A 22,805-nucleotide genomic window follows, 5' to 3' on the forward strand; every position below is an offset into this window, starting at 1 on the left:
ACAAATATCTCATTTAATCTCCCCAACAACTCTGGAAGGTAGGTGCTATTATTATTGTCACCATTTTACAGATGAGGAAACTGAAGCTGATGGCAGTTAAGTGATTTGCCCAAGGTCACATAGCTAGTAAGTGTCTGAAGTAGAATTTGAACTCAGATCTTCTTCACTTCAGGCACAGCACACTGTTCAATAAAATCCCCAGATCTTTTTTCAAATCAGATGCTTTCTAGTCCTGCCCCTTCTGGCTTGTCTTTGTGAAGTGATTTTTTGGAATGTACATAAAAGATTTTTACATTTGTCTTTATTAAAATTTACCTAATTAGATTCAGCCAAGCATTTCATTTTGCTGAGACTTTTGGTGATCCTGGCTGTGTGATCTATAATGTGAAATATGAGGTGTTGATTAAATGACTGATAATAAAGAAATTGATAAATGACTTAAAGACACATTATTGAACTAATAAAACTTTTTTATCTTTCAAAGAGGTTTCCTTTTGAATTATCTTTTAATTTAATAACACTATATGTGACTATAAAAAATGACTGATTTTTTATTTAGTGTGTGATAATCATAAAATCAAAGATTTTGAACTGAAAAGGAATTTAGAGGCCATCTAGTTTCTTATTTTAGAAATGAAACCTAGCAAGGATATGTGCCTTGTCCAGAAGCATATCAATGACATCTGTATGTCTTGGATATATTGCTTAGGTCATTGTAGTGATGGTTTTTGGGGAACAAACTGTATAAATTGGTTTGGGTGCTGATTCTCTTAAACCTACAGAAAGGCAGTACATTATTTTATCATTTATCCAATGAGAGAATAATATCTGAGGTGTCTATCAAGTGAGGCTTTTCTTAAACCACCAGCCCACTCAACATCTCAGTTCCTCTCTGGCTCATGTATGGGATATCTGCTCCCCTCACCCCAATGATGCAGTAGCTTCTCTAGCCACCAGAGGAGTTTGGGTCTCCTTACTCTGAGGTTGCTCCTCAAATCTGCAGCATAGTATGTTAAGGCAGAGCTAAGTAGTTTATATCCACACCTGTGAGGTTCAAAAGTTAGCCAGGAATATTACTCAAAATAGTTAAAATATGAACTTTCTAGCTCTATAACCCTGTCTCATGTTTTGTCTTGCCTATCTCTCTAGTCATTGCCTCTATGTGAAGAAGATTCAGATATTCAACATGCTAGGCTCATATGGTTTGTTGAATATAGCAAAAATGGAAAGACAATAATTAAGCACATCTATGTGGAACTGTCCACCTCCAGCCATCTTTGAATTCTTTCTCCTTGTTGCCTTCCCAGTTTTTTGAGTATGGCGCAAGAAATTCCTGAACTACATATATCTGAAGGTTAGAGAAAGGATTAAGGGACCAGGAACATTGCTCAAGACTCCATCTCAAAGTTTTGGAATATACCATGAAAAAGTAGGGTAAGTACACTAAGAGAAAGCATCCTTTCCTGTTTGCTAACTAGCCACTGGGATTTTTAATAGCTGGCATTCTGGGGATACTTAAGGGTTTCTTCTTGTATCTTATGTTTCTCTTCCGGAATTTGGATCACTCTGGGATGCTTATCTCCAGCAGCCATAGTCACTATTTGATAGCTTCTTGGCCTAGAGGCCACAATCCTGGCTGCTCTGATCTATTTTATGGAAGCCTGGCTTATTCCAATATCAGTAACCATTTACCCATACTACCCTGAATGGTGGTCAGCAAGTCCGTCTTCAAAGGCAGCTGCCAATTACCCTCAACTCCTCATATGATGAATAGAAAGTATTAATAGTGAGGATAATGGGAGGAAGTAGCTGCCCTGGCCTGTTAGTCACTTTACAGATATCGTGCTCCTTCTATTTGTTGTGTAGCTGTCTACCCATTAATTATAAGAGTGAATTCCCTGAGACTCTCAGCAAAGGGGTCTATTAAAATTTACTATTCTCTTTCTCTTTACATCATCATCATCATCATCATCATCATCATCATCATCATCACTACCTTTAGGACCAAAGGTAAATAACAAATGCAACATAAGAGGGCATGAAATGAGCACAGGTTACAAATCATATTGGAATCCTATGTTCCTCATAATATAATTCCAAGGTCCACTAAACAGAGCTAACAATCCCACTGGAAAAAAAAAAGAGAATAATTCTTAATCACTATCTTTCAGTATTCTACACCTGCCTCTTTTTTTCTAGTAACAGAGTTTAGGGGTGACTTAGACAAATATGGTAGCTTCCACCACTTTATTTTCACGATATAATTGAATAATATAACAATTATATATGCATATATATATATATGTGCGTGTATATATGTGTGTGTGTGTGTGTGTGTGTATTGAGTTTTGGTCCAATTATAAGATCTTTAAGTGTAAAGAACATTTCTAACAACCTTAAGGACATCAGGATATCTCACTGTATATCCTTATGAACACTCTTGTTCATAACTCACTTGTTCACAACACTCATTTGTTCATGAGCGTGATAAAGATTAAGATGATGGAAACAAAGTGTTTGGGCCTTAGATAATGACTGACTTCTTTTCCATTCCATCCTCCTCCTTTAAAAGATAGATAGATAGATAGATTAGATAGATAGATAGATAGATAGATAGATGGATGGATGATTTAATTGTTGGTGCTCCTTCCTTCCAGTGATGTAGTTTGCCAGTCAGGCTGCAGCATAGAGTGGGCGAGGGGAAAAATGTGCAATCAACCTGGAAAATAGGCTGGAACTATCTTTTAAAGGGCTTTGAATGCCAAAAAGAAGAGTTTGTCTTTGATCTTAGAGGTAATATGCAGGCGATGGAGCAATTTGAGCAGGTGAGTGACATGATCCAACCTATACTATTGAGATATCAATTTGGCAGCTATGTGGAAGATGGATGGAAGAGGGGAGAGATTTGAGGCAGGGAGAACAACCAGGAAGATATTATAATAGTCCAAATCAGAGGGCATGCAGGTTGGTTCCTTTGTGAGTAGAGAGTTGGGGACAGATGTGAAATGTTGAGGAGCTAGAACTCACAATTCATTGGACATGGGAAGGAAAAGTGAAGCGTTAAGGATGACTTCTAACTTATAAACTTGAGTGATTGGAGGACTGGTTGTGTCCTTGACTCAAATAGAGAATTTACGAGGAAAGGTGGGTTTTGTGAGAATTCAGTTTTGGATATATTGAATTTGAGAAGCCTATGGGACATCATGTGATGATTTAATCTATATACTCACACAACAGAGTACCTGTCCAGCTAACCTAGTAATTGTCTTTTTCCATTGTGTGTGGTTAGAAAAATTTCTTTCACACTTTTTGTGATCTGTGTAACTTTTCCTTTAAATACAATGGAAAATTTAAATTCCTTTGCTAGGGTCCTTTCCCTGTAGTAGTTAAATCTCTATGACTTTTGTGGAAAATTTAAGCTGTGTGTTTCAGATTCATTTACACCACCTCATCAGAATACTGTTTTGTAAGAGTTTTCTGATGTTTGAAAAACTCATAGGCCTTTTTATAAGGACACTCTGCTTAAAACCCTGGAAGTCATAGGTACCTTTTTTCCCCTTGGGGGGTGGGGGGGGATGGGGTGGAACTAAGTTTTGAGAATGATTGTGTCAAAACAAAATGTATCAGTATTTTTAAAAAAATTAAATGGAACTCAGATTTTGAAAGTATGAAAAATCACTAATCATAGTGTCCGAATGCTCCCTCCCATTGCTGTCTTGATTCTTACTTTGGTATGAACTTATCATAAAGTTCTGGGTGATTTAGGACAAAATAACTACTTGCAATTGAAAGATATAATTTAATAAAAATAATTTCTTCTTTTCTCTTTCAAAACGTCTATCTTAATTCTCCACTTCCCACTTAGTGTAGTCCTAAAATTTGTAGTTACTTTAATTTTCAAGGGAGTCATATTCAATGACCATAGCTGTGCCACCTATTTGACCTGCATGAATTAAATACGTAAGAGGAAATGATGAAGTTAAAAGAGAGGGGAAAAAAACCCCTTTCCCTCCAAAGTGTACTTCTTTTGAAATATACCAAATGAAAAGTGATAATGTGATATGTAAGTAAACTCAACATGTGAAGGGTTGTTATACACATGAGGTGAAGTGGGAAAAGGAACATCTGTTCTTCTACCTCTGCAAGCCCTTGCAATTCAGAATAGGACACTTCTCCTCTCAGAATATACCCTCCTAATAAACAACAGTTGGGGAAAATTGTCTGCGCCGTTCAGCATAAAGCAGGTTTGCTGAGTGAAGGCAAGGTGGGATAATATTTCTTTTCTCAAAGTGAAAACAGCGGTGAGCTTGAAGCCCCGTCTAAAATCTGGCATTTTCAATTAAAAGAATCACATTTTAAGGAAGTGTATTGTTCACTTTAGAACGAAGAGGGTCTTAAAAAAAAAGTTACCAGAGAACATAATGAGACACATATGACCCTGGAATTGTAAAACCGCTGGCTAAAAAAGCCAAAACTCTTTCAGCATCCAGTTTAATATTATGCTAAAGCCATTTACTTTGTGAAAACATTGAAGTTAAATACGATTTTTTCTTTTGGTCTTCCTTAGGTCAGTGTTTGGGGGACTGGTGGGGGGGGAGGGGGTGCGGGGAGGTTGGACCTGACTTCGGAGTTGCTGCCAAAGGCTTGTAATATAATATCTCAGCGTTTCAAGGGTAAATCAGTGTCAATTGCGTTTGCCGTCCAGCAGAAAAAGTAAGCATTTTACTTCCGTTCAGTCTATGTGGACTGATGAAATGTAGGAAATCTGTTTCTGGCAAGGGGGTAAGGGGGGTGGAAATCGTTTTCCCAAACATCACCAAGTGCAGCGCCCAGAGAAGTATGAAGAGAGGTTCTGAGCCTGCTGGAGTCAGAGCTGCTGCTGTTGCTGGTGGGGTAAGGAGGAGAGACCTGCGGGACGGACTTCCAGAGGAGGCGACCTCAAAGCCCCTGCAGCAGGGCAGGAAAGAGACAGGCTGCCTTCCACGAGCAGAAGCAGCAGCAGTAACCAGAGCTCAAAGACGCTGGGGTGAGAAATGCCCGCAGCTAAGTGGCCTTGGGCGCGCACGCGGCTTTCTTCCCAACAGCAGCCGCAGTCACAGCAATGCGGATATTTGGGAGGAGGAGGAGGTTTGCAGGAGCAGGAGAACGTGCTTTGGGGGCTGAGCTCTTGATGGCGTTTTCACTGAAAACAAATGAGCCTCGAGAAGGGAGAGGGGAGGGAAGAGATACGTGGGTACCGAGCCTTGCTGAAGCAATAGGGGAAACTTTAGCGCTGTTAAAGAGAGGGTGGCAGTCTCCTGAGCCTCGGGGGCGTGGGGTGATTTGCCGCTCACTGCAAGCAGCGGTAGGTTTCCGGCATACACAGCAGTCAAAGGCAGTGACAAATGCCTGCACTGCGAAAAAAAGTGCTTGTGTAACTCTCTAGCCAACCAGGGAGAGGAGTGAGAGAGTCTAATTAGTGTCCTGATTATACAGACAGCGAACAGGGGGGAGGCTTTTAGTGAGTCGGGTCCTGACTTTTTTTTTTTTTTGCTAGCATTAAGAAAGCAAGAGCCGAGGAACAGAACAGAACAATAATAGTAATAGGGATGGGAGGGGGCAGTGTGGCAACCTTATTCTCAATTGATGAGCTAACCAGACTTCAGCGTTTTCAGGCCAGTGAAGGCAGCCTTTTTAAAAAAAAAAATGTTGCTTGCTTCCAAAACTGATAAGGTTTTTGGGAAAGGTTTGGAGCCAAACCTTCAACTCATCTTCGTGAGCATTTGTTCTTCTAGCTAGTCAAACGTGTACAAAGCTGTCGGGAGAGTTTCTAAGTATGACTAAATTTGCCTGGGTGGCAGAGGACAAAAACGCGGACAGGTTCAGGAATCTTCTTTTCACCAGGAGGCAGAATTGAAATTTAACCCATACTACCCCTTCTGTTGCTGGAAACCATGGCCACCTTTTTGCGTCTTGCCCCCTACCCCCTACTTCGGTCCTCTGCCTTCCTCCCCCCCCACCCCCAGCCTTCCTATCTGCATTTCTGGCCCTTCTTGTCTCTAGCCTGCAGTATTTCGTCGGGGGAGGAGGGAGAGGGACCCTAGCAATCTTAAAGATGTATGGGAACCCTTGTGCAGTTGAAATAGAATCTGTATCTGACCACTCTGCCCGAGGCAGCATTTGGTGTCCCTCTGCTAAGGCCGAAAGCTGGGAGAGCCAGCAGGGGAGAGGAAGCACACCTTCCGTCCCCTCCCCAAGCGTCTCCCTTGAGATTAGCTGAAGCCAAAAGTAGAGCAGTTCGTCGTCCTCTCTTAAAGCTGAGAAGTTTTCCCAGTTGACGGGTCTTTTGCTTCCTGGCAGCTGGCTTTGCCCAGTCTGGCCTTTGCAACTGATCAATGAATTCCTTTCCAAGGAATGCTGTCCCCTGACTGCAGAGCTGGAGGTGGTGGTCATCTCCAACATGGCTTCCTTTGCTTTGACTGCTTAATAGAAGAAGGTAAGGGACTGAGGTCCATAGAAGATTGAGGTATTGGGACATATATGCAGCACATGCCTTCCCCAGGGGATACTCATGGGGTCTCTGACAGTGATTTCTGCCACCAGGCAGATTAAGGTTTAGGACACCGTCTTAACTCAACGATGCACTTGCTGGCAAGCTGGATGGTTTGGCATTGGGGGTTTGTGGTTTCATGGAAACTTAGATAACTTCAATGAAACTCATTTGTGGAGGGCTGACAGGCTATCAGAACCAACAAGTTGTTGTCTGGTGCCCTTGGTGGGCTAGACCTTCAGTCCAGTTGGAACAGTGTGTTCATGAAAACACCAGCCTTATTCAAACAGAGAATGAATCCATTGGAAATAATGCCCCCAGGCTACCAAACCACCCCTGAAAATGTCAAAGGAGGGCAAGTCTAATACAAATGGTTGACATAAGAGGTAAATAATTTTATATTTAGATATTTGTTTAAACCACAACAGAGGCAATATATATATTATATATATATATATTATATATATATTATATATATATAATATATATACATATATATACATGTATCTATATATCTATCTATATATGGATTTCTTCTCATAACTTTTTTTTTAAATGATGAAACTAACTTTAGGGAAATAGCTTGGTACCCTTGGGGAGAGGGGGGAAGGACACAATTTAGAGGCAGTGGACCTGGATTCAAGTCCTAACTCTCTCACTTTTTACCTGTGTGACATTGAACCAGTCACTTAACTTGTCTAGGTTTCAGTTTCCTCACTGTTGAAATGAGAGTTGGATTAAATGCCCTCTGAGGGGCCTACCATTTTAGCTCCATAATTCAATGATTTGGCTCATTTTTTTATTGTCCCCATTACACCTGGGAGTTTATGAATGAATACCATCTCCCTGAAGTTTCTGATTGATATCTACATCTATCTATCTATCTATCTATCTATCTATCTATCTATCTATCTATCTATCTATCTATCTATCTGTCTGTCTGTCTGTCTCTGTGTGTGTCTGTGTGTGTGTGTGTATTCTGGCTTTGAACCAAGGTTCTAAAGGTACTTTCGTATCAATATATAATAGTTATTATAATGAACTAATTTAACTATAGTATGTTTTAAGTCTAGCACATATTTTGTCTCAACTTTTATTCATAATAAACAAAGGCTTCTTTTGAATTAGGGTTTACTTTATCGGCCAAGATCATACTGTGATCTAAGTCCTTAAAAATTCTGATTGATTAATTGCTTTCAAAGGCAATTTCCCACTTTTGACTTGAACTCTATGATCAGAGCTAATTTGGTTCAGAGTTCAGAAAGCTGTGCTAAATTGGCACACTTTGTTGGGACCATGGACCAATTAGTAAGCAACTGGACTCCCTTGTAATGTTAGACATGAAATCTCATCCCTACCTTTTATTTATTTGTCATATTGGAGGGTAAGGAGTATATGACCCTTGCCTTTGGCTATAGTAAAACCATATTTCTCTAATTGAAATCATGGTTAGTTATAAAATATGGGAGTCTACAATATACAGTATTAGCAGTGTAAAAAACAGATCATGAGATAAGTGTGATGTAGAGAGTAAAGTCGGAAATTAAGAGTTTGAGATGTAGTGCCAGCTTTTAGGTACCATAGCTGTGTGACTTTATCGGGCCCTCAGATGTTAGGAAGTTGGGGAAGTTAGAGAGGGGAAAGAGCTGTTTTCTAAAGTCTTTCTCTGCTCTTGATTCTATGACATCATAAGATATTCATGATTTGTCATATTGTCTATGTATTTCACAGATCAACTTATATTGTCTGTGTATTTTATATACATATGTAAATACATATGTACATTTGACAAATTTATGCATGGTTCTTAATTTTTAAAAAATTCATTTATGGACAGAAATTGGTTCAGAAACATTTACTTTTTTGGCGTAACTTTGTATAGTATATTTTTGTTGGACCTTGAGACATTGAATTTTTCTTGGTAAAAATGCTTAGAAAATATAGAGCTTTAAAGTCATATTTAGATTTTTGAGAATCAATCTCTCACATGAATCAAATCACCAAAACGTTCATGTAATAAAAGTCCTTGTTGTTGTTGTTGTTATTGTTGTTGTTGTTTCCTAGTAGGGGATAATTTAAGTGATACAATGATAGTATTTCCGGATTCTCACTCTTAGGAAATGATTTTGTCCTTCACCTCTGAAGATAGTGCCATTAACCTATGTGCTTTAAGCCTCCCCTCCCCCATTGGGGTGAGAGATGCTGGTGAGCTATCCACATTGCTCGGCTTTTTCTTTCTTATAGCCCATGGGGCACATCAAGAAGGTAAGTTGTGAGGTTTTGAGGTATAGTTTATAACATCAGAGAGCACAGTTAACTGGTTCTCCAAGTGAGGAGCACCAAATATTGGGGGTTTTAGCAGTAATTGAACTAATTGGGAAGAATAATCTACCACTCTCACAGTTTACTACTGTAGCAACAACACTGAGAAACATACCCTTCATTTCACAGTTAGATTCTTTTAGGTTCACTTCTTAAATAACAGCATGTTTTATTTAAAATATGCAATCTGCAGCTTTATTAAAAGAAACATCTTCTCTGGAACCTAATGTAGACATGAGGACAGTCACCAAGTATTTTCAGAGTTGTCAAGTAAAGAAGGCTTGTTCAGTAGTGTCTGATTTTTTTTGTAACCCCATTTGGGGTTTTCTTGGTGAAGGTACTGGAGTGGTTTGCCCTTTCCTTCTCCAGCTTATGCAAACATGGTTAAGTGACTTGCCCAGAGTCACACAGATAGAAAGTGTCTGAGTTGGATTTGAGCTCACAAAGATGAGTCTTCTTGACTCTGGGCCTGGCCCACTATCCTTTGCACCATTTAGCTACCCAAAAGGATTTTTTGTTCTATTTAGCACCAGAGGGCAGAACCAGCAACAATGGGTATAAGAAGCAAAATCTAGGCTTTATCTAAGGAAAAATTGCTGTATTTATTAGCACTATCTTGAAGAGAAACAGGAGGTGGTTGGTTACCCTTCATTAAAGATCTTTAAGCTGGATGATCATTTAAGATCTTCAGATAATTTCAGTTCATCTAAACTCTGATTTTGATCATTTGAACTATTTTCATTCTTGGCTAACTCCACTATTATATTGATCATCCACTGACCCCCACCTCCCTCCCTGTTGTATCCCTCTTGTATTTTTATTCCAATGGTTAAGTCCATAAAACAGTCTAGATGCTCACGTATGCATGCATGCATGCACATGCATGGATGCTAAATTACTCTTAATTGTTTCTACAGAGTGATCATTTGCAAATGTTGTCAAGGGGACTCCTGTGCAAGTATGGGTGGGTTGGACTAGATGGCTGCCAAGGTATCTTCTGATTCCAATTTTAAAAAAAAATTTTTTGAAAATAAAACAATCTGAAACTCCTATCTGTTCCAAACCAATCTTTCAGCCTACCATTGAAGGACCTTTCTCACCTTGTGTATAAAGCATTTGGGATTTACATTGATTGTTTTGTTGTTTTTGACCTCATAAATCAATCACAGATATAGACGTGGGATAGATTTTAGAGTCCATCTGGTATTATTCTCTGATTAGAAAACTAATGCCCAAGGATGTTACATGACTAGTCCAAATGGTAATTGGAAAGAAAAAAGAATATTTCTATTTTATTTTACAATGAAGTTAAAAAATAAAAATAATAGAAATCTGACTGTGGTTAAGAAAGCACTGTACTGAGACACCTGGAGTGTTCTCACATCAGACTGGAATGATAGCCTTATTTTTTTTCTTCCATTCTCAGGTTATCTGTCACTCAGTAATATGCTATTTCTTTCAACATGTTGTGTTCAACGTCAGAGACTGATCCAGTACTAATATTCTATGAGTTTGGGATCCACCAAAGTTGAATAGTATGCACTTTTGGTCAATTAATAGATCTTTAGACATCTTTAAAAAAAAAGCTGTTTATTTACAGTTCTCATTATTGAGATATCCTCTGCCTACAAAATCAGGGATCCCAGAGCATTAGTAGACTGGACTGATACTTTAAACATGTCAGTCATTGGATCATTAGCTTCTTCATTTGCCCTGGTCTTGGTTCAAGTGTCATCTTAATTATTATTCTTAACCATGAAAGGAGAAAGACCTTAGATTGAACATTCAGAAGAATTTTTTATTTGGTTTACTGTTCTTTTTCTCTTTATAAAGTGAAGTTTTCAATAAATTAACAGTCCCAGGGATCTAGTCCTCTGTTTGTCAAAAGGGCAGATGCAGCCCCCATAATATCAGAATCAGAGCTGGCAGGAGCAAGAAGCCATTTATTCCCCACTTCTTCCAATTTCCGTTCTAAGGATCTTTTAAACTTACATACATTTTCTTGGTAATCTATGAGGCAGCACATTAGAATGCAGAGAATCTGGGTTTAAATCCCATCTTTGCTACTTGCGACTTGTGTGACTTATTTGAAAGTAAGTTATTTCTTTCTGGACCTCAGGTCTTTCATTTATAAAGTAACAGATTGAGCTAGATTGCTAAAGCCCTTTCCAGTTCTAGTTCTAAGGGATAGAGGACAGGGACTGACCCTGGGATTTTAGTGGTGTCAGAGTCAAATAGCCTATGTGGGTGTCAGAAGTGAGTCCTGAATCTAGGTCTTTCTGACTTTGAGGCTAGATCTCTACATGCTACCTTCTCTCTGCCTCTTCTAGATCCATGGTCCCATGGGAAAAAAAATATTCCAATGCCTAAGAAAAATGTAGTTGAAATTTCCCCTACTTACATAGAACTTAATGTTTTCATACCTAAATCTATCAAATTTCCACATATTCAGAGCATTTCTCCATTAGCACAAGCAATTTCAATTCCTTTTACGTTTTTAATCATCTGGGTGCTACAGTGTAGATGTTATCAATTTTCTCTGATTTTGACCGGGTCAACTGGTTCCATTCCATTTTCCTTATTCATCCCTCTTCTGAGTCTAAACTCACAGAGCCCATAGGCGATTTCCAACGATGCTACTAAGTCATACCAAGACAACTGGTAATGTTCCTGGAGATGTGAACACAAGGATAGGTGAAGCTGAATTGATACCTCTCATTCATTTCATAAGGGATTCTAGGCAGGGGAGACATCCAAGCAGGCAGCGATTTTAGATGCTTATGTTTCTAGGCGAGTTGAATTGGATAACTTCACTATTATATTACTCATCCACTGAGTCCCACCTCCCTCCCTGTTGGGTCCTTCTAGTTTTTCTATCCCAGTAGCTAATTAAGTCCATCAAAAAGACAGTCTATTGGCACACACCAAAAAATGCTAAATTACTCTTATTGTTTCTACACAGCGATCATTTGCAAACATTATAAGATAGTTTGAATTACATTATTGGCGAAGCACCATCCAAGCTGCCTGACAAATAAAGGTGCCACTGTACAGGAACATAAGAAACACTCTGTTTCCTGGGATGAAGGGGGTAGAAATGTATCCCTCTGGCTGGTTGGAAACTGTTACATGCCGTTAGGTGCACTGTAAACTATCCTGGGCTGAATTCTGGGCTAGACAATGAGCCTAAGAATCAAAGCCGTCTTCTTGCTTAAAAAAAGAGTGCAAAATAGGACGGTGCTGCATGAATGTGAGTTGGGGCATCCATAATAGGGCCTAGGTAGAGTTACTGAACCACCACATCTCACTTTCAGGAAAGTAGTGGGAGAGATTGTTTCTTAAGAAGAAAGACATTTTAGAGGTAACCTTTTAAAGTTTTCAATCAGTTATTTAAATGTGTGAGTCATGTGCTAAATGTATTATTGCTTAGATGTTTAATTGAGGAAGTTAGCCTATAGGAACTTTAAGCAAGCATTTGGAGGGTGGGTTCTCTCCCCCCCCCCCCGGGAAGTGTTGCCTTCTGGATGACTAATATTTTATGAAAAGAACTGGGGCAAGTGTTTTAGGTTTCTAGTATTTAATCACTGAGTTTAAGGAGAGGCTGTAGCACTTTATATGAATAATGTCATTATGAGCTGCAGAAGCTATAAACAACGAGAAACTCGGCTCCCTCTTCTGACAACTTGGTAACATATGGCCAGACAGATTACAAAACATTTCAGCAGCTCTATGACCTTGGCAGCCAAAAGGTATGAAAATTTTAAGGGGGATTTATCACCTTCAAGGAAATTTCAAAACTTGAGCACTGGTCCCTTTTTTATTCCCCCCTAACTCTTTACCCCGGCTCCTGGCCCCTTCTCTTTTCTACCTGGTAAGGAGATAGAGGTTTCTATAAGAATACCAAAGAATTTCAAAGAATATATAAAATACAAATATACAGGGGATTAGGCTGTACTTTCATTGTTTGCTCCCCATCCACCCACTGCGGGAGATCTGCTAAATATTGCCTTCTCTTCCCCAAAGTCAGTTCTAATGTAAAAATTAAATATTAGGGAAAGAGTAACATTTTCATAGTCACTGGAAAGACTAAATCTACAGATTTAAATGTTTTCTTTTAAAGAGAATTTTCAAAGGTATACATTTAGGTAGGCAAAAAGAGTGAGGGGAATGTGGATGTATGGATTTGTGTTTCAGATTAACTGAGGGGAAAAAAAGGAATTCAGTCCAAAGCACTAGTGATTGGAATGAACATTTGAATTTTGGTTCATTAAGGTATTCTTAAAATATTCCTCAAAATTGACAAATACCTGACAATTCCATAATATGCTAAATATAATCAGTCATTTTGCCATCTTGTCTTCTGTGAACACATTCATTTTTGTTGCCTGATTCATTAGCAGCCCATGAGTTGACCAAAGAATAGAGTCCTTTACTCCTAATTGGAACAATTAGTGAACTTGTTGAGTTTAAAGCTTTGGCTGCTCTATAACTAATTCTTCAGTCTCATTTCCCATGTCTAATGCATGTATAAATACATTAAGTTTAAAGTCAAATTCTTAATGTTTGAAGAAACTTAAATAATTTCCTTTGGGGGGGGGTGAGTCTAGGAAACCCATTCCCAAGGGACAGAAGAAAATGAAACTTGCTTTTGTTTTACAAATACAAGGTGTTGATGGGTTTAGTGAGATGACACATCCATTCTTTTTTGGTGTATTGGCCCTTTCCATCAAATGTCCATGCTGACATTTTTTTCCTGAAAGTCAGATGCAGCTATATGAAGTAATTAGAACTGAAAGCACATTTGCTTGTGATTTACATATGGTTACAGAAGCTGTAACTTCTAAGGAGTCTTATTTTTATCTTAAAAAAACCAAACCAATCATTGCTACAGTTAAAAATCCTTTTTAAAGTGTCCTTTTCTTCTCATCCATACCTTTCGTTGTCACTCCTTTCCTTATAATTCCACCTCCTCCACTAAAAGTGTATAATAAAGGAACAGGATAATCACATAGAAAGAAGGTAGTGAAATCCCCTTAAAAAAATCCTGTGGTCAAAGCTAAAGAATAATGCTTTTATATTCAGGTTAGTTGTCCTCATTAACCATTGTAAATTAAAATTTCGTTAGCAGTTACTGATTATTGTAAATAGCTTTCTACGAGGAACAAATATTTGAAAGAGGATGAGGATTTCTGAATCATAAATTATATGATATGAAGTATAAACATACTGTATTAATGTTATTGATTTCCAAAGCTGTCCACTTCCAACTTCTATTCTAAAAGCAAATTTGAATTAAATTGTGTATATTTCTATATGTAACAATGTTTTACTATGTTTAATTTAGCAAAAATATTATCATAGCTTTTAAAGAGAAAAAGCTTTATTGATTTTTTAAAAATATAGAATATTTTGCCTGCTATGACTGACGTCTCCTTTGAAAGAAAACCAGTTAAGTAAAACTGACCACGAACATTATCATATTTGACAATGTATGTGACATTCTGTACCCACTATCTACCACTCAGTATGGATACTAAGAGGAGGAAACTGTGTTTATCAGATATTTTAAATTCAACTAAATGTACTGTTTTAACCCCAGCTTATAACCTAGTTTGAGTTTCATATTTGACCTTGGTTTGGGCTGTTTCCTAATGATATGGTCAGTAGACTGAGTGAGTGTGAACAGAAGAGAACTCAGATAAAAGAAAAATGGTACAACATGTGGCTTAATGATTAATCAGACTCTCTGTCATCAAAGCATCCATGAATAAGGTCAATGATTATATCAGGAGCCTCAGCTTGTCACCACTTACATTTGTCAGAAATCAAATGTAAGACTTTTTATAATCAACTCCAACTGTTTTGTTTCTCAAACAGGTATTGCAACCAGATAAATGATGTGTACAGCCCTGAGCCCAAAAGTACGCAGCGGCCCAGGACTCTCAGATATGCATCAGTACAGTCAGTGGCTGGCCAGCAGACATGAAGCTAATTTGTTGCCGATGAAAGAAGATCTTGCCTTGTGGTTGACAAACCTATTAGGTAAGGTTTTAAGATCTGATTTTGTGTCAGAAAGGGGTTTGTTTGTTTGTTTGTTTAATCTACAGCTCCTTTCACATGAGCATGTGACAAAACCATGGGACGATAAGCTGATCTTATTTCTGTTTTATGTCAGTGAAATCTGAAGCCTGTGGAAAATTTCAATGACTTTCCCAAGGTCTCCTATAGTCTATTTCTTCATGACACCAATACATTGGGTTATAAAGTGGAAAAGCTCAAGAAAAATGGATTGTTTTATTTTACATAAAGCCAAACAGCTTGTTTGATCTTCCCACACCTTTCCACTTCCATACCTCAAGGAAAATGATTTATTTGATTGGTAATTTTGATATTGTTTAAAAAGTTAAAAGACTGTGAGAATTTTCCTAATGATCCAGGTTCATTGGCTACTGGAAAGATTTGTGTCAAAGTGAGTAAGCCTGAATTTTCAGTTCTTTATAGTTTGGGGATCTTAGCAAGGTCACTTTCCAATTTTCAAAATGCGGATTAGAATATACACAATGTTTTTATTATATGGGTACGTGGCTTTGTAAATCATAAAATACTTTATAGTTGTAAAGTGTTTAAATAGTAATAGTAATGACTGACGTTTACATTGTGCTTTAAGTTCACAAAGCACTTGATATACCTCATCTCATTAGGTCCTGACAATGACCTTGTGAGGTAAGTGCTATAAGTTAACCTGGAGTCAGGAAGACCTGGGTCAAATCTAGACTCAGATAGTTACTAGCTGGGCAAGTCTTCCTGGGCAAGTCATTTGACCTCTGTCTGCATCAGTTTCCTTATCTGTAAAATGTGGAAAATAATAGCACATACCTCTTTGTTGTGAGGGTATGTAAAGAATATAAATAAAATAAAATATGTAAACATAAATAAAATATGTTAAGAATTTTGCCAATCTATTCAAATGCTATCTGCTTTTATTATCCAAATTTTATAGTTAAAAGTATCAAGGCTAAGAAAGAGGAAGTGATTTGTCTAGAGTCATACAGTAAAGTGTATAAAGCAGGATTTGAACCGTTCTTGATTCCAAGTCTGGAACTCTGTTCACTATATTTTCTCCTAAAATGATGAGAAATAAAACTTCAAAAAAACCAATTATCTTTATTAAAACTTAAAAAGAATGTAAGGAGAACTAAGCAGAATTAACTGGCAAATTTTTTCCCATTAACTTATTTTGAAGGGCCAGTTAGTGAGATGCTATTTTTGTACTTAAAGTCAAGTAGATCCAGGTTCAAATCTCACGTATGACATTTATGAGCTGCCGGGTCATGGATAAGCCAATAATTCTGAGCTTCAGTTTCCTTATCTGTAAAAGCAGGGATAATAATGCCTGTACACTCAGAGGTAGTATGTCAGAGTAAGCAGAGAGCTGGCCTCCTGGCTGGGAAGGCTTAGTTTATATTCCACCTCTAACACTTAGTGGCTATGCCATCTTAGGCAAATTACTTCACCTCTTAGTGATCTGGGCAGTTCTCTAGGACTGTAAATTGCAACTTATTTTGGTAGAGGGACTTCTTCACTGGGAGCTCCTTGGACCAGTGAAATCACAGGTTCAGTAGCTATCCCTATCTACCACATAGGATTGTTATGAGGATAAAATGTCTCTGTATGTGAAGAGCTTTGCAAGCCTTGTAGTGGAATCATCCTCACACCCTAGTGATCTGCTATGGTGCAGTTGAAAGAATGGGGAAGTTGCAATCATAGGACCTGGGTTCAAATCCTGGCTCCGTCACTTATTGCCTAGGCAACCTTTCCTTTCCTAGCACTCAGCTTCCTAAGTTGTAAAATGAGAAGGTTGGACTGGTGGTGTTGTTTGTGCTCAAAGAGGACCAAAGTGATGTCACTGTTGGGATCAAGGAACAGTGTATTTGACTATGGCGGATCAGACCAACACAAGTTTGGAAGGCTCTGCCACAGGTCAGGCACAAATAGTCCATATGAACATTTATAGTGGAGATATCTCTAAATTTGTATATCTCATGACTAGATAACCTTTAAAGACCCTCCTAATTCTAAACCTATGAATCTCATGATCCTATTGTAACACTAATCCTACCGAAAGCTTTTCACAAATATTAAAACTAATTTAAGAACTGGATGAGGTCCCTTACTGGAGGAGGAACTTATGTGATATAAAATTTCTATAACGTCTTTGCTGAAGAGACATATTCAGAAGACTTATAGGTGCTCTTGGCATAGCCCTAAATCTCTCCTGTCCTCCTTTCTTGCTCTTTCCCCCCTCCTTTTTGTAATGGTCATTGAGTTAGAGATGGAAGGGACTTTAAAAATCATTGTTGGGGCAGCTAGGCGGCGCAGTGGATAGATCACCGGCCCTGAAGTCTGGAGGACCTCAGTTCAGATCCAGCCTCAGACCAAACACTTGACACTTACTAGCTGTGTGACCCTGGGCAAGTCACTTAACCCAAATTGCCTAAAAAAAATATCATCGTCTACCTCCCTCATTTTACAGATGAAGAAACTGAGGCCTAGAGAGCGGAAAGATTTTGCCCAACATTGCCCAGGTAGCAACTGGTGTTATTGGTGTCAGAACCCAGATCATCTGACTCCAAATCCAGTGTTATTTCCACTAGCATTGATGCCATCACTGTTTTTTCATTGTCCTGAAATGCTCACATCATTTTGGGGCTCTTAAACAACATTGCCTTCTAATTTCTCCCATTGAGGTGAATCTAAGCAGAGGGGGGAGTTTTCCTCTTTCTGTTTTCTACTAAGTACTTTATAGTTTCTTTGTTCAAGCTTTTATACTAACAATTTATTAGCATCTTGGGACTGGCTTTATCCTTCATGCACCTGTCGAAATTATATTGTTTCCTTCCCTATCTAGCTAAGCAAACCTGCTGCCCACTAGAATAATCCTCCTTGAACTCATTGCTGGCTAGATTACTTAGCTCCAGCCATAAAACCTGTGACCTGGAGTCTTTACTAGCTTCCTTAAAGAGAATGTGCAACATGGTAGTAGATTGAGTCCTGGACTTGAAGTCAAAAAGACCTGGGCTCAAATACTGCCTCAGTCACTTACAAGCTTTGGTACTATGTGCAAATCATTGGACTACTCTAAGTTTCACTTTTCTCATCTGTAAAATGAGAATTATTAAAGCATTTTCTTTATGGGGTTGTTTGGAAGTTCAAAGGAGATAATGTATGCAAAATTCTCTGAAAATCCTGAAGTGCTATATAAATATGATCTATCGTTATTATTGTTTCTTTACAATTAAGGGAAGATTTTGTTGGTAAGTGTGGGCATTTTGAAAGTATGAGGAGACCATCATGAGCATAGTAATTCTAACATCAGAATAGATCATGAAGCTGCATAGTTCAGAATACTGGTCTAAGAGTCAGAAATCCCAGATCTGTTATTAACTGGCATTCCCACTAATTCTCAACTTCCTTATTTACCAAATGTTGGAGTTTGGCTAGGGGATTCATATATTCTAAGGTCTGTGACCTATGATGTTACCCAACTTTTAAAAAAATTATGTGATTCAGTGAGTTAGGAGTTGTGTACTTGTGGTGTTGAGTACGTCGAAAAACTTCCATGGGAAAAATGGGGCAGATCCAGACCTTTGATTTCATTTGTCCAAGGCATTCCTAATGTAGAAACTCCATTGAATGGATGGACTCCAGTCCCTTGATGGAGACTGGCAACTCCCTGGTGACATAGTTCTAAAGAATTGCTTGGAATGGTGCAAAGTTAAGTCATTTCCTCTGGTCACACACTACGTATCAGAGGCAAGACCTGAGCTCAAGTACTTCTGTCTTATAGGCTGGCCCTCTATTCATTATACTAGGCTATCTTTAAAAGGCTGAGGAATAGATCTATGTGATGAGTGGCTTTCCTTTTGGGATGATATAGGAATGATTTCTCTCCCCCATGATTGCACATGAATTTTATGTGTGACTGGGACATTCAGGGAGACACTCCTGGTAGCTTAAAGATCGATGTGATTCATGCTTCTTCAGCTCTCTTAGGAATGTGATCCTCTGAGAATCCAGAGAGACAGAGAAGCAGCAGCTCAAGGTTGATTCAAGTTCATCTGAAGTAGGTAGGCTGTAAATTCCAGGCAGATTTCTTTATGGAGGTTTGGAAAACTTGGCATAATATAAGGATTCAAAGAATTCTGGGGAGAGGATAAGACATTTTATTGTGGCACAAAGGGAGAAGAGGAGAAATCCATATGATTGACATGGGGGAAATATTTCTTTAACAGAAGAATTTAACATTGGTTGTATTTCAGAGGAATGTCTTGTGGCAAATTCATAGCAACTAGAATTTACATCATGTTAAAGGAATTTTTATCATTTTCTGGTAGGGAGGTTTCTTCCTAGATATAAGTTATCTTGCTTTTTAACTACCCTAGAAAAAATGAGAGATGCCCTGATACTTTTATAGCAGATGCTCTCATTTTAGAAGATTCTGTGATTTTCATTGGGAAGGGGAAATGGGGGGATGCAGGAAGGTAGAAATATAGGAATTAGAATGAAAAGCTTTGAAGAGGTTTTACTGTTAGAGAAAGAGCTTAAGGCTCTATGCAATGGGATTCTGCATATGGAAAGCCTTTCTGCTCATTTTAGAGTAAAAGTTGACTTAAGCAAACTATCACCCCACCCCCTTTTTTCTTTCCATTTTATGGCTTTTAAAGAGAATATTGCATGTATGTTCTCAGTCCAGACACTTCTGATCCCACTTCTAAAATAACAGTTGAGGAGTTCGGGTTCTCCAAATGCTCATTTTTTATCCCAATGATTTGGCTAACTAGTAATCCTTGGAGAGAGGAGAAAATTAGATTTTACTAGGCCATGGTAATGTCTTATTATTCACATGCATGGCACATATGGCATATATGTAATGCAAAATTTCCAACCATTATATGACTAGCATCACAAGTCAATAAAAGTGAGTAATAATCGATTCCTGTGCCCAGAATTAAAAGGCAGCAATAACACATGCCCATTTCTGGTTTTCATTCAATTGTCCAGTGAACATTTATTAAGCTAGTTGTTACCTAGACAGACTGAAATATTGTATGTCTAGGTAGTAAAATACCATCTGGATAAATTAACTGTTTAAAGGAAACAGGCATCTTGGAAAATGCTGAGTTAGAAGAGACTACAGAAGCCATCTAGTACAGCCCTTATCCAGACTGGAATCCCTTCTGTGACAGACCTATACATTGCTTATCTTGCCACTGCTTGAGATCAAGCAATGATCAAACAATCAAACCCATTACCGCTGAGGCAGCTAATTCTACCTTTGGATGGTTCTAACTGTTTTTTTTTTTTTTTGGTTAGGCAATCGGGTCAAGTGACTTGCCCAGGGTCACACAGCTAATAAGTGTTATGTGTCTGAGGCCGAATCTGAACTCAGGTCCTCCTGAATCCAGGGCCAGTGCTCCATCCACTGTGCCACCTAGCTGCCCCTTTGGGTTTTTTTTTTTTTGGATGGTTCTAACTGTTAAAGAAATTTTTTTCCTTTATGTCAAGACAAATTCTACCTCTCCTCAAATTCCACCTGTTTTTCTTGGTGTTGTCCTCTAGGGCCAAGCAGAAAATGATAGCCCTTCATGCCTCTACTGTGCCCCCACCTAAGTCTCCTCTTCTTGAGATCAAAGATGCCCAATTCTTCTTTCAACCAGTTCTTTGTATGGTATGGTCCTCTCCACCATCCTGTTCATTCTTTCCTGAATGTCATCTGCCTTATCAATTTTTACAAGGCATTCTGATTTTATTATCTTATTTTTTATTAATAATGCAAAGATAATTAATAGACTAATGGCATCTCCAATCTGGCTGACCTGTTTCCTGTCTGCCCTGCAAATGGTATTTTTCATGGCAATGTATTGGACTATTAACTCTGAAATTTCTGTTCTTAGGTTAGGTTAAAACTTTCATCTTGAATCCCTTGATGTTTTACATAATAAGGGAGAGTAATCTTTGATGTGCACAAACAACATACATTAATCACTTGTCAGGAAGCTGTGTCATCTTTCAAGTTTTGAAAAAATTGCCCGGCCATTTTAACTCTCTACCTTAACAATTTTGTCCTACTAAAATGTGAAACCTACAGAAAAGTCTCCATGTTAGCAATTTGCAAAGCTTATTTACTAACAGCAAACTTCCCATACAAAGGCCCATTTTTTCTTATTAATTTATTTTTAGTTTTTAACATTCACTTCCATTAGATTTTGAGTTCCAAATTTTCTCCCCACCTAACCCTCCCCCACCCCAAGATGGCATGCATTCTGAATACCCCTTCCCCTAATCTGGCCTCCTTTCTTTCTCCCCCCTTTCTTTTATCCCCTTTTATTTTCCTGTAGGGCAGGATAGATTTCTATATCCCATTGCCTGTTACATGTGAAAATAATTTTTAACATTTGTTTTTAAAACTTTGGATTCCAAATTTTCTCCCTTCCTCTCTCCCCGCCTACCCTTATTGAGAAGGCAAGCAACTTGATACAGGTTATGCATGTATAGTAATGCAAAACACTTCCAAAATAGCCCTGTTGTGGAAAACTAACTATGTTTCTCTTCATCCTATCCTACCCCCTGTGTTTATTCTATTCTCTCTTTTGACCCTGGCCCTCCTCAGAAGGGTTTTTGCTTCTGATTACCCCCTCTGCCAATCTGCCCTCTCCTTTATCATTCCCCCCCCTTGTCCCCTTCCTCCCCCCTATTTTCCTGTGGGATAAGATAGATTTCCACACCCAACTGAATATGTATGGTATTCCCTTCTTAAGCCAAATCCAATGAGAATAATATTCACTCATTCCCTCTCACCTTCCCCCACTTCCCCTCCACTGTAAAAGCCTTTTCTTGTCTGTTTAATGTGAGATAATTTACCCCATTCTACCTCTCCCTTTCTCCTTCTCCCCATATAATCCTCTCTCACCCCTTAATTTTATTCTCCAGATGTCACCTCTTCATCATCAACTCACCCTGTGCTCTATCTATCTATCTATCTATCTATCTATCTATCTATCTAATTTTTCCCTCCAACTACCCTAATACTAACAAAAGTCTCATTAGTTACAAATATCATCTTTCCACATAGGAATGTAAACAGTTCAATCTTAATAAGTCCCTAAAGATTTCTCTTTCCTGTTTACCTCTTCATGCTTCTCTTGAGTCTTGTATTTGAAAGTCAAATTATCTATTCATCTATGGTCTTTTCATCAAGAATGCTTGAAAGTCCTCTATTTCACTGAATGTGCCCTGAAGGATTTTTTCCCCTGAAGGATTATATTCAGTTTTGCTGGGTAGGTGATTCTTGGCTGTAATCCTATCTCCTTTGACCTCTGGAATATTATATTCCAAGCCTTGTGGTCCCTTAATGTAGAAGCTGCTAAATCTTGTGTTAGCCTGATTGTATTTCCACAATACTTGAATTGTTTCTGTCTAGCTGCTTGCAATATTTTCTCCTTGACCTGGGAACTCTAGAATTTGGCTACAATATTCCTAGGAATTTTCCTTTGGGGATCTCTTTCAGGAGGATCAGTGGATTCTTTCATTTCTATTTTCCTCTGGTTCTAGAATATCAGGGCCATTTTCCTTGATAATTTCTTGAAAGATGATGTCTAGGCTCTTTTTTTGATCATGGCTTTCAGATAGTCCAATAATTTTTAAGTTATCTCTCCTAGATCTATTTTTCAGGTCAGTTGTTTTTCCAATGAAATATTTCACATTGTCTTCCATTTTTTTTATTCTTTTGGTTTTGTTTTAAAATGTCTTGATTTCTCATAAAGTCACTAGCTTCCATACCCATCTTTTTAATATTAAAATTTTACCGATGTGGCCATCTGCTTGCTAGAGGTGGAGCTCTAGTGCTTTTAAAGAACTAGTGATGACTATCACACAGAGAGAAATGGAAAGTCAC

At 38.3% G+C, this 22,805-nt stretch overlaps 1 protein-coding gene across 2 annotated transcripts in view; it reads left to right on the forward strand.

The window, feature by feature from the left end:
* Positions 1–22,805, forward strand: part of GAS2 (growth arrest specific 2) — a 160,519-nt gene that overhangs the window by 5,276 nt on the left and 132,438 nt on the right. Inside the window, exons 2-3 of one of the 2 annotated variants that reach the window (XM_021001994.2) lie at positions 1,308–1,434; positions 14,729–14,893. In XM_021001994.2, the coding sequence (XP_020857653.1) occupies positions 14,746–14,893 (148 nt within the window). In that variant the 5' untranslated portion in view covers positions 1,308–1,434; positions 14,729–14,745. Of the gene's footprint in view, positions 1–1,307; positions 1,435–4,747; positions 5,027–14,728; positions 14,894–22,805 lie in introns of those variants that run through there. The other variant, XM_021001995.2, reaches the window with a different exon arrangement.

Source organism: Phascolarctos cinereus, unplaced genomic scaffold (genome assembly GCF_003287225.1).
Source record: "Phascolarctos cinereus isolate Bilbo 61053 unplaced genomic scaffold, phaCin_HiC Scaffold_9;HRSCAF=440, whole genome shotgun sequence".
Classification (NCBI taxonomy): Eukaryota; Metazoa; Chordata; class Mammalia; order Diprotodontia; family Phascolarctidae; genus Phascolarctos; species Phascolarctos cinereus.